General features: G+C 42.0%; 1 protein-coding gene across 1 annotated transcript; it reads right to left on the bottom strand.

Moving 5' to 3' along the window:
- Positions 1 to 1,426: 1,426 nt before the first annotated feature.
- LOC148773029 (odorant-binding protein-like) lies at positions 1,427 to 11,913 on the bottom strand. The gene is made up of 7 exons (XM_088834380.1): positions 11,836 to 11,913; positions 11,226 to 11,365; positions 5,660 to 5,727; positions 3,334 to 3,444; positions 3,214 to 3,219; positions 1,663 to 1,758; positions 1,427 to 1,446 (listed from the first exon to the last, which is right to left on the bottom strand). The coding sequence occupies exons 1-7, from the start codon at positions 11,911 to 11,913 to the stop codon at positions 1,427 to 1,429; spliced, it is 519 nt and encodes a 172-aa protein (XP_088690506.1).
- Positions 11,914 to 12,219: the final 306 nt, after the last annotated feature.

Here is a 12,219-nt window from a genome sequence, read left to right on the forward strand (position 1 = left end):
TGTGGAGTTGGAGAAGACTCTTGAGAGTCCCTTGGATTACAAGGATATCCAACCAGTTCATCCTAAAGGAAATCAGTCCTGATATTCATTGGAAGTACTGACGTAGAAGCAATAACTCCAATACTTTGGCCACCTAATGCGAATAAATGACCTATTTGAAAACATCCTGATGCTGGGGATGATTGGAGGGTTTGGAGACGGGGAGGAGAAAGGATGAGATGGTTGGAGGTCATCACTGACTCAATGGACATGAGTTAGAGCAAGCTTCGGGAGTTCATAATGGACAGGGAGGCCTGGAATACGGCAATCCATGTGGTCACAAAGAGTTGGATATGACAAGTAGTGAACTAAACTGAAGACTATAAGTGATATTTCTGGAATTGTTCTTTCTCTTTCTGATTCGTGCATCCATGTTGCTGTAAATAGAGTTAGTTGCTTCTTTTTCTGGCTGAGTAATGTTCCATTGAATATAGGTACCACATCTTTGTTATCACATTCACCTGGATGCTCGTGCTTTTAGTCACTCTTTTTGTTAAGATTCTTTCTCAACAGAGCATTAAACCCCATAATTTAGCTTAGATCAGTGTCCTTTCTGGAGGTTGTATTAGTTTAGAAAGCTTAAATATCTCCCTTTTGGAACATCTGAATAGGAATATATCGCAAATGCATGTTCAGACAGTGTGGTGGGAAGGCATCTACTGTTTCTTTCGGAATCATATGAGATCAAACACTGGTCTTGCGGAAAGTGTGAATGTGGAATTCGCTCGGTCATCTCCAACTCCTTGTAATGCCATGGACCACGACAGTCCATGGAACTCACCACACCAGTACACTGGAGAAGCCTTTCCCTTCTTCAAGGAATCTTCCCAACCCTGGGATCCAACCCAGGTCTCCCCCACTGAGCCACAAGGGAAGCCCAAGAATACTGGAGTGGGTAGCCTTTCCTTTCTCCAGCAGATCATCCAGACCCAGGAATCGATCCGGGGTCTCCTGCATTGCAGGCGGTTTCTTTACCAACTGAGGTATCAGGGAAGCCCTGCTTCAGGGAAGCAGAGCTCTGTTTCATACCGATTCTCTTGGGGGAGGAATGTGTGGGGACAACCACGAGGTCAGGACTGATGGGAACACTAATAATTTCCACCAACTCATGGGGATTCCTGCTTCTGTCAGACTCTGGTCTGCAAGATTTCTGCAGGATAAGACTCTCTCACCACAGCTGCTTGGCGTTAATTAATCAAAGTGCTTTCAATAATATGCCTCAAGAGCAGCGACATTATTGAACAAAAAATTCTTTAGTGATACATTTAAAGTGGTGGAACTAACATTTCACACATATGAAATAACAGTGCTACTTATTGCTTCATCTGAAAGGGCAACGTTAATAATGGACTGTGTTTACTTACAAGAGTGTCAGAGTCACTTTTTTTCACTCCTCTGGACAGTTATCTAGGGAAAAACAAAATGGGAGAAATGAAAGAGCCACCGATTACTAACATTCCCCAGCATTTCCAAGTTTTCTTCCTTCCTTCCTTCCTTTGTTTTAATAACGGATCTTAAAAGAGATTACTTGTGGAAGAAGACATTTTGAATAAGTTGACTTGTTTTCTGGTTTATACACAACAGGTGAATGGTATGTGCAGGGAAAAAATTTAATTCCTTTACCAATGTCGATGAAGTTCAGGACATTTTCTTCTGGAATCCCTTTTTCTCTCACTGCGTTGTCGAACTTCTCTTTGTATTTCGAGTCTACATTATTTCCTTTGCCAGTAAAATCACCGAGCAAAAAACCGAATTGTCGACCCCCCGGAACCCACGGAAATTTCTGAATCTACAGAAGAAGAAATGAAACCTGACAATCAGATGTTCACTTGTAGAATCCAAGAGATCTCAATGGTTCCCACGACACAAACATGTGCTTTTGTCGTAAGAATTGACCCCAGTCCAACTTGGTTACTAGGACACCTTACTCCTCAGCATCTGGAGCTGGACCCCAAAATCTTGCCAGGATCTCATGAATTTGGGGCTGAGCCCATCCTACTATGGAACCTACTTACTTGTCTCACCTTCCTTGCGTATATACCTGCCTCACATATCTGTTTGTACACCAGGCTTAGTAGGAACCACCTTTCTCTCCTTCCACGGACACATTCACCTGATCACACATAATAACAGGGCGTGATTTGCTCTTTCATGAACCTACCATTCTACCCAGTAGCCTTTTCTGAAATAGACACCTGTTCTCCCCATGGCACACACACCTCTTAGTGCTCCTGTGTGGTTACTTGAGGGGGTGATATCAGTGTTGATAAGAATAATGCATTTGAAACATGGAACAGGTCAAAGGTTTATCTTACAAGTGTTTCCAAGTTTACAGTGTATCAGAAAACTGATATTGTATTCTAACACATACATATGGAATCTGCATATCTATGGAATCTAGAAAGATGGTACTGATAATGGATTTATTTGCAGGGCATCAGTGGAGAATCAGTCATAGAGGAGAGACTTATGTGCATGGGAAGAGAGGAGGAGACGGTAAAATGTACGGACAGAGAAATATGCAAAATGACATGGACATATGAAAAATAGGTAGCCAATTGGAATTTGCTGTATGTCTCAGGAACTCAATCAGGGGCTCTATCTCAACGTAGAGGGTTGGGAGCGAGATAGGAGGCAGTTTCAAAATGGAAGGGATATATATATATATATATATATTGACTTCCCTGTGACTCTGCTAGTAAAGAACTCTCCTGCAGTGTGGGAGCCCTGGGTTTGATCTGTGTGTTGGGAAGTTACCCTGGAGAAGGGAAAGGCTACCCATTCCATTATAATGACCTGATGAATTCAATGGATCGTATAGTCCTTGGGGTCACAAAGAGTCATACATGACTGAGCAACTTTCACACAAGCATATGTATACCTTTGGCTGATTCATGTTGGTATTTGGCAGAAAACAGTACAATCTATAAAGCAGTTATCCTTCAATTAAAAAATAAATAAAATTTTAAACATGAAATAAAGTCAGCCTCATTACAGACATGGCTTGAAATTTTTGACATATGTAAAATAAAATATTCTAGTAAAACTTCATTTTTTAAGATTTCAACACATAAGAATCATTGTGAAATGCCCGATGTGATGTTCTGCACCCTATGGCCTCCTGTTTCTTGGTAAATTACCTTCCAGGATCCTTAATTTGGTGAGCATCAACACGCAGGCCTTGCACCCTGAATATGGAATACTGTCAGCACCTCCTGATATTCTGAATGAAAGTCCTGACAGTGTACCTGTTACATGACAGTGGTTATGGGAATTTTAGAATATCATACATACCAAATAATCCCACCAGTTCTGTCTCCTTGCCATGTCCATCCACGTTGATATTATACACTAAGACAGTGTTCTCGTCCCCACTAATGAGTTGAAATTCATTGCGACCCTCATCTGTGTGAGAGAGAAAAGATACAAGCAGCCAAACCTTAACTTGTCAGTTACATTATTGTGACACACGGCGGGCATGAAGAACGGTCCATCGTGTATGGACCCACTCAATTCATGTGTGCACAGAATGCCTCCGTTAACCATGGACACAGAAGGAGGTATGATTTTCCTCATCCCCAACTTTTCCTACAAATAACCAGCCACTCCTTGCTGTCTTACTAAGATGCTTTATAGAATGTGTGTTCTGAGAAGCCTAAGATGCTTTATAGAACGTGTGTGCTGATAAACCTAACAGATTCTTTTTCTGATTTCTGTTTATTTATTTATTTTTGATTGGCTGAGTCTTCCCTGCTGCCCATGGGCTTTTTCCACTTGTGGTGACGGTGGAGTACAGTCTTGTTGTGGTGAGCGGGACCCCGAGACCTCAGTTCATAAACCTGTTGATAATTATCTGTGAGAATCCTACAAAATCGATATACACTCATGTTTACCACATCCTTCTTGTTGATATTAAATCGCTATGTCATGTCTGACTCTCCATGACCCCATGAACTGTACCACACCAAGTTCCCTGTCCTCCATGATCTTCCAGAATTTCTCAAATTCATGCACTTTGAGCCGATAATTCCATCCAGCCATCTAATCCTCTGTCATCCCCTTCTCCTCCAGCCTTCAAATATTCCCAACATCAGGGTCTTTTGCAATGAGTCAGTTCTTCACATCAGGTGGCCAAAGCACTGGGACTTCAGCTGCAGCATCATCCTTCCAAAAAATATTCAGGACTGATTTCCTTTAGGATGGACTGGTTGGATCTCCTTGCAGTCCAAGGGACTCTCAAGGGTCTTCTCCAGCATCACCATTCAAAAGCGTCAGTTCTTTGGTGCGCAGCCTTCTTTATGGTCCAACTCGCAAATCCACACATAAATACGGCAAAAAAAAAATATGTATATATATATATATATATACATACATATATATATTCAATTGAGTAAAACGACCTTTGTTGGTAAAGTGATGTCTCTGCATTTTCATAAGCTGTTTCGGGTTGTCATAGCTGTCCTTCCCAGTATCAATTGTCTTTAATTATGTGGTTGCAGCCACAATCCTCAGAGATTTTCGAGCCCAAGAAGATAAAACCTGTCACTGCGTCCACTCTTGCACTTTCTATTTGCCTTAAAGTGAGAGGACCAGAGGCCATGATCTTAGAGTTGTTGAATGTTGAGTTTGAGACCAGCTTTTTCAGTCTCCTCTTGCACCGTTAACATGAGGCTCTTGAGTTCCTCTTCACTCTATTCCATAAAGTTGTATCATCTGCATATCTGATGCTGTTGCTATTTCTTCCAGCAATCTTGATTCCAGCTTGTCATTCATCCAGCCTGACACTCAGCATGATGTACTCTGTATATATGTTATAGAAGTCGCATGACCGTATATACTATCTTGTATTCTTTTCCCAATGTTGAACCATTCTGTTGTTCCATGTCCATTTCTCACTATTGCTGACTGATACACATACAGGTTTCTCTGAAGCCTGGTAAGGCAATCCAGGATTACTATATCTTGAAGAATTTTCCACAGTTTGCTGTGATCCACAAAGTCAAAAGTTTTACCATAGTCAATGAAGCAGAAAAAAAATTGTTTTTTCTGGAATTGCCTTGCTCTCTCCATGACCCACTGAATGTTGACAATTTGATCGGGTTATTCTACCTTTTCTTAATCAAGCCTATATTTCTGGAAGTTGTCCGATCATGTACCGCTGAATCTTGACTTGAAGGATCTTGAGCACTATCTTGCTCGCATGTGAAATGAGCACAGCAGTGCGGTAGTTTGAACATTCTTTGTCATGGTCCTTCTTGGAGATAGAAATGGAAACTGACCGTTTCCAGTTCTGTGGCCACTGCCAAGGATTCCAAAGTTGCTGGCACATTGCTTGCAGCCCTTTAACAGCATCACTTTTTAGGATTTTAAAGAGCACAGCTTGAATTCTGTCACCTCCACTAGCGTTGTTTTATAATGCTTCCTAAGACCCATTTAACTTCTCAGTCTAGGATGACTGGATCTGGTCTCGCTGAGTAACACTCCGTTGAGGGAAGGCTATCCAGTCCCTGACCTCTGATTTTTAGTGGGAGTAGAATTCAGGTGTATGGGGTTAGTGAAGAAAGCTGAGACCAAGATTTCTACCTGAACATAGTCTTTCCAGTGAAACATTCATACTTACAGTCAATAGCATAAACGTTTCCTTCCTTTGTGCCTGAGACATATTTTTCTATGCATTCTCCGTTCTTCCTTAAAAACAAAATATATTCATGTTGGTTGATCACCATAATAAAAATTTGGATTCTTTCTGTATGTCACCCAAGTATATGTGTCAGGTATCACCTCATTGCTGGTAAACAATTTGACCTTCAAAAGAGATAAAACATGTTGTCTCAGATCCAGTAATAATCAAGTGGCAGGGATGATTTGTCTACACACTAAATCTGACTAGTATTTCCAAAAATAACCACAGACACAAAGCAGGTCGTGTGTAAAGCAATAAACATGGCGAAATCTAGAATTTTAGGAAGAAAGAAAAAGAATGAACTTTTCCTTTATATGGTTTCTGAAAACTGAGATGCTTAGCCATCAAGACAAACCTTGAGCATGGTCACAACCCTGGCAGTGATTCATTAGAGAATGACAGGGAAAGAGTTTGTCACTCAGTTGTGTCTGACTCTCTGCGAACCAATGGACTGTAGCCCACCAGTCTCCTTCTCTGTCTGTGTGAAACTCCAGGCAAGAAGACTGGAGTGGGTTGCCATTTCCTTCTCCATGGGAATTTCCTGACCCAGAGATCGAATCCTGGTCTCCTGCATTACAGGAGATTCTTTACCCTGTGAGACAGCAGGGAAAGCCCTTATTAGACAATATGAGAGCCACCAGGCCTTGTTAGACAGCATGAAATCCACCAGGCTTTATTACACAATATAAGAGCCCCCAGGGAAGCCCTCATTAGACAACATGAGAGCCCCAAATCATAAAATTTTAAAAAAGTTTAATTTTCTCCAAACGCACACTCTTCCTCCATCACAATACCATATGAGGATTAAACTTGAAAGACACAAGTCTGTATACAGACACATTTCCCACTCACACGGACACTTACACAAGCAAACACTTAAGTACGCATGAGGTGCTTGTACGATATCATGAAGAAATTTATGGATATAGTATATGATAAGTATATATTATCAGCTCTCTAATAGGAGTACATGGCTTCACATATGTCCTCTGTACATGTATGTGAAAAAGGGGTATTTGGCCCGTATAAAAAATTTTCATGAAACAAATACTAAAAGGGAAATAACTTTACAGGGACTGGATTGATTTCTGAACAGACAGCTTGGAAAAGAATGCCCACAGTGAAGTGTGGTGAGTGTTCTTCGTCATTGAAAGTGAAAGTGCAAGTCACTCAGTCATGTTACCTATTTGCGACCCCATGGACTATAGATTCCATGGAATTCTCCAGGCCAGAATACGGGAGTTGGTAGCCTATCCCTTCTCCAGTGCATCTTCCTGACCCAGGAATTGAACCAGGGTCTCCTGCATTGCAGGCAGATTCTTTACCAACTGAGCTATCGGGGAAGCCCTCTTAGTCATTAGGGAATTGAAATGCATTGAACTCACTGAAAACCAACCACAAAGTGGGAACACAGCAATTATCCAACATAACTGCAAATACACAACATTTTATCTGAGCAGAAAAACTCCTTTCATTTGGCTTGGAAAATGTGATTCCTTGCATATGCAGACACTGATAACTGCTTTAAACTTTGTGCTGAGAGAGGGAAGGTGGGGAACATGATTCAGAGTGCATAATTTTCTTACTGAAGAGCCAGAAAAGTTTAAAATATGCAGATCTGTTCCTTCCTGTGGCTCTAGGCATAGACATTAATGATGAGTAAAAAAAAGATAAAGCACAGTATGAAAAGGCAAAATATAGGACACTGAAAGGTGAACTCACCAGGTCGGTAGGTGCCCAATATGCTACTGAAGATCAGTAGGGAAATAACTCCAGAAAGAATGAACGGATGGCAAAAACAACGCCCATTTGAGGATGTTACTGGTGATAGAAGCAAGGTCCAATGCTGTAAAGAACAATATTGCATAGGAACCTGGAATGTTAGGTCCATGAATCAAGGCAAATTGGAAGTGGTCAAACAGGAGATGGCAAAAGTGAATGTCGACATTCTAGAAATCAGTGAACTAAAATGGACTGGAATGGGTGAATTAACCTCAGATGACAATTATATCTACTACTGTGGGCAGGAATCCCTTAGAAGAAAAGGAGTAGCCCTCATAGTCAAAAAAAGAGTCCGAAATGCAGAAATTGGATGTAATCCCCAAAACGACAGAATGATCTCTGTTAGTTTCCAAGGCAAAACAATCAATAGTATGGTAATCCAAGTCTATGCCCCAACGTGTAACGTTGAAGAAGCTGAAATAGAACGGTTTTATGAGGACCTACAAGACATTTTAGAACTAACATCCTAAAAAGATGTCCTCTTCATTATAGGCGACTGGAATGCAAAAGTTGGAAATCAAGAAACACGTGGCATAACAGGCAAATTCGTCCTTGCAATATAGAATGAAGCAGGGCAAAGTCTAATAGAGCTTTGCGAAGAGAACGAACTGGTCATAGCAAACAGCGTCTTCCACCAGCACAAGAGAAGACTCTACACGTGGACATCACCAGATGGCCAACACTGAGGTCAGATAGATTATGTTATTTCAGCCAAAGATGGAGAAGCTGTATACACTCCGGCAAAAGAAGACCGGGAGCTGACTGTGGCTCAGATCATGAACTCCATATTGCCAAATTCTGACTTAAATTGAAGAACGTAGGGAAAACCAATAGACCATTCAGATATGACCTGAATCAAATCCATTATGATTAAACAGTGGAAGTGAGAAATAGGTTTTAGGGATTAGATCTGATAGACAGAGTGCCTGATGAACTATGGATGGCGGTTGATGACGTTGCATGGGAGACAGGGAGCAAGATCATCCCCAAGGTAAAGAAATGAATAAAAGCAAAATGGCTGTCTGAAGGGCTTTACAAATAGCTGTGAAAAGAAGAGAAGCAAAAAGCAAAGGAGAAAAACACAGATATACCCATTTCCATGCAGAGCTCCAAAGAATAGCAGGGAGAGATAAAAAAAGCCTTCCTCAGTGATCAGTGCAAAGAAATAGAGGAAAATAATATAATTTGAAAGACTAGCAATCTCTTCAAGAAAAGTAGAGATCGGCCCAGATAATCACGATGGTGTGATCACTGACCTAGAGCCAGACATGCAGGAATGTGAAGTGAAGTGGGCCTTCGGAATCATCAATGTGAACAAAGCTAGTGGATGTGATGGAATTCCAGTTGAGCTATCTCAAATACTAAACGACGATGCTATGAAAGTGTTGCATTCAATATGGCAATAAGTTTGAACAACACAGCAGTGGCCACAGGACAGGAATAATGCCAGCTTTCATCCAATGCCAAAGGAAGGGAATAGCAAAGAATGCTCAAACTACCAAACAGTTGAACTCATCTACACACTACCAAAGTAATGTTCAAAATTCTCCAAGAGAGACTTCAACAAGTCATGAACCGTGAACTTCCAGATGTTCCAGAAGGTTTTAGAAAAGGCAGAGGAACCAGAGATCAAATTGCCAACATATGTTGGATCATCAAAAGAGCATAAGAGCTCCAGAAAAACATGTTTCTAGTTTACTGACTATGCCAAATCCTTTGACTGTGTGAATCACAATAAACTGTGGAAAATTCTTTAAGAGATGGGAACACCGGACCACCTGACCTGCCTCTTGAGAAACCTGTATGCAGGTCAGGAAGCAACAGTTAGAACTGGACATGGAACAACAGACTGTTTCGAATTAGGAAAAGGAGTACGTCAAGGCGGTATACTGTCACCCTGCTTATTTAACTTATATGCAGAGTACATCATGAGGAACGCTGGGCTGGAAGAAGCACACACTGGAATCAAGATTGGCGGGAGAAATATCAATAACCTCATATATGCAGCACACACCACCCTTATGGCAGAAAGTAAAGAGGAACTAAAAAGCCTCTTGATGAAAGTGAAAGAGGAGAGTGGAAAAGTTGGCTTATAGGTCCACATTCAGAAAACTAAGATCATGGCATCTGGTCCCATTACTTCATGGCAAATAGATGGGAAAGCAGTGGAAGCAGTGTTAGATTTTATTTTTCTGGGCTCCAATATCACTGTAGATGCTGACTGCAGCCATGAAATTACAAGATGCTTACTCCTTGGAAGGAAAGTTATGACCAACGCAGACGGCATATTAAAAAGCAGAGATATTACTTTGCCAACAAAGGTCTATCTAGTCAAGGCTATGGTTTGTCCAGTAGTCGTGTATGAATGGGAGGCTTGGACGGTAAAAAAAAACTGAGTGCCGAAGAATTAATGCTTCTGATCTGTGGTGTCAGAGAAGACTCTTGAGAATCCTTTGGACTGCAAAGAGATCCAACCAGTCCATCCTAAAGAAATCAGTCCTGAATATTCATTGGGAAGGCTGATGCTAAGCTGAAACTCCAATACTCTGGATACCTGATGCAGAAAACTGACTCCTTGAAAAAGAACCTCATGCTGGAAAATACTGAGGGCAGGAAGAGAATGGGATGACAGAGGATGAGATGGTTGAATGGCATCTCCGTCTCAATGGACATGAGTTTGAGCACGTTGTGGGAGTTGGTGATGGACAGGGAGGCCTGGCTTGCTGCAGTCCATGGGGTAACAAAGAGTCGGACAAGACTGAGAGACTGAAATGATGCTATGAAACATATGGTTACATAGAAAATATAATCTGTTATATATATTTATAAAGCAATATCTCCAAGCATAAAATGTTTAGTTGCTTCTATTATTAATATTTTTATTCCTCACAATGCATACCTGAGTTTACAAGTTCTGGTTTGTTTTTTTTTTTTTTTTGTATGGGGTTGGGTGGGGGATAATTGCTGAACAAATGTGTTGTTTTCTGCCATACTTTGCATGTTCCTAGGAAACCATCTGCAGTATAGTGGACATTCCATAAAAGGTACTTGGATCTGTGTCCGTGTGTGCTTGGTTGCTCAGTTCTGTCTGACCCTTTGTGACCCCTTTGACTATAGCCCAGCAGGCATCTCTGTCCATGGGATGCTCCAGGCAAGAATACTGAAGTGGGTCAACATTTCCTCCTCCAGAGGATCTTCCTGACCCAATGATCACACTGCTTTCACGCGCAATGGCAAGCGCCTGGGAAGGAACTTGGAAAAGTCACTAGGGACTCTGACGGCTTTGGGAAACTCAGGGAAGATGAAATATCAAGTGAGGACTCCCCGAGGGCAGAGCTCACTGTGTGCTCTCCCCCTGCTCTCACTTCTCAGCTCAGTGGGAAACGTCTCTTTCAAATTCTTCAGGAAGAGATCAAGCCCCTCGTGGGGACTGTGGGTTCCAGGACACCAGCCTCTTCCCTCTGCTCTGTACTTCTTTCCTTTAATGAGTTGATGCCAGTGGAGCTTCTGGGTTCCCTCTCTACGCAGAATTTTCAGGACATTCCCTGGAGGTCCAAAGGGGAACTGACCTCCGACCCCAGTTCAGAGAACCTGCTCAGCCCCACAGCTCAGGGCGCCTTCCTCTCAACATCACCCAGAGAGTTGCCCTCAGACGGGGAAGAGACACACTCCCTCAGCCCAGAGTTTACAGGTGTTTTCCTTTTGGGTGACTTTTACTTACTTGAGATAAAAGTGCATCAGTATTGTTCCATTTTCTTCATCAAACTCATGGTAACGCATGAAAGCATGGAATGGCGCCCCCTCGGTGATCTTCTCTTTGTTACTGGCTGATGTGTATTGGGTTAACCATCTTCCTGTAAACTAAAATCAAAATTCCCTTCAGAAATCTTAGTCCATCTCTGTAAATTCTGCCCGAAATCATCCCTCAGGAGGTTCTCTGCCTTTTCACTTAGCAGAAGTTACTTATCTTTATGAACACAGCCCTAGGTATAAAATCATGTGAAAACTCATGTCAGATAAAGGAAATAATTGAGGTATTACTGAGATAGCTTGAGCTATGTTGTCAAATGCAAGAGACCCAATCCAACACCTGTGAGACCATCCTTCGGTTTTGCAAGAGTAGTGAACATATATGAGAGCCGATGAATGGATGGTGGAGATGATACAGACATCACAAACAGCAGGCATAGAGCCAGTGAATGGAGCAATTTTCAGTTGCAGGGAGATGGCGAGACTTAGCAGTCCGCATGACCAACCTCGAAAAGGACACTCACACGGATACACCTAAGAACCCCTCCCAAGCTTGGACCACCGTTCAAATGCCCTGGTACCTGTGAGGCGTCTGTCTGAGCTTCAGCTTGACTGGCAACAAGCAGACCGAGGACAAGACTGAACAGCAGAGCCTTCATCTTGTTGAATCTAGTGGCCCTTCTTCTCTAGAAGCTGAGGGTGTCCCAGTGGTTGGAAAGGATGCAAAAGTGCTGCCACTTTTGGAGCCTGCATCTGTTGGCGTGACACATCATGAACCAATGCTTGTTTCTCCTATGACCACAGTTAAAACATAAGGCACCTTCAGTATCCTGGTTGGCAGAGATGAACTTTTCTGGCATTCGGTCATTTGAATAATGATATTTGTTTTAAGAGAAGCATATGTGGATGTGGGCATTTGATCTTTAAAGTGAGAAACTGCAGTACCTCCAATATTGCAAGAGGAC

Source organism: Moschus berezovskii, chromosome Y (genome assembly GCF_049115385.1).
Source record: "Moschus berezovskii isolate FMDL1 chromosome Y, NW_MosBer_1.0, whole genome shotgun sequence".
NCBI classification, from domain to species: Eukaryota; Metazoa; Chordata; class Mammalia; order Artiodactyla; family Moschidae; genus Moschus; species Moschus berezovskii.

Excerpts from the sequence above, each read along its gene's own strand:
- LOC148773029 (XM_088834380.1), bottom strand. The coding sequence starts at position 11,913 with ATGAAGGCTCTGCTGTTCAGTCTTGTCCTCGGTCTGCTTGTTGCCAGT. Across the intron at positions 3,445-5,659 it reads AAACGTTTATGCTATTGACT|ATGAGGGTCGCAATGAATTT; the intron begins GTAAGTATGAAT and ends TCTCTCACACAG. Across the intron at positions 1,447-1,662 it reads CCTGAACTTCATCGACATTG|ATAACTGTCCAGAGGAGTGA; the intron begins GTAAAGGAATTA and ends GTTTTTCCCTAG.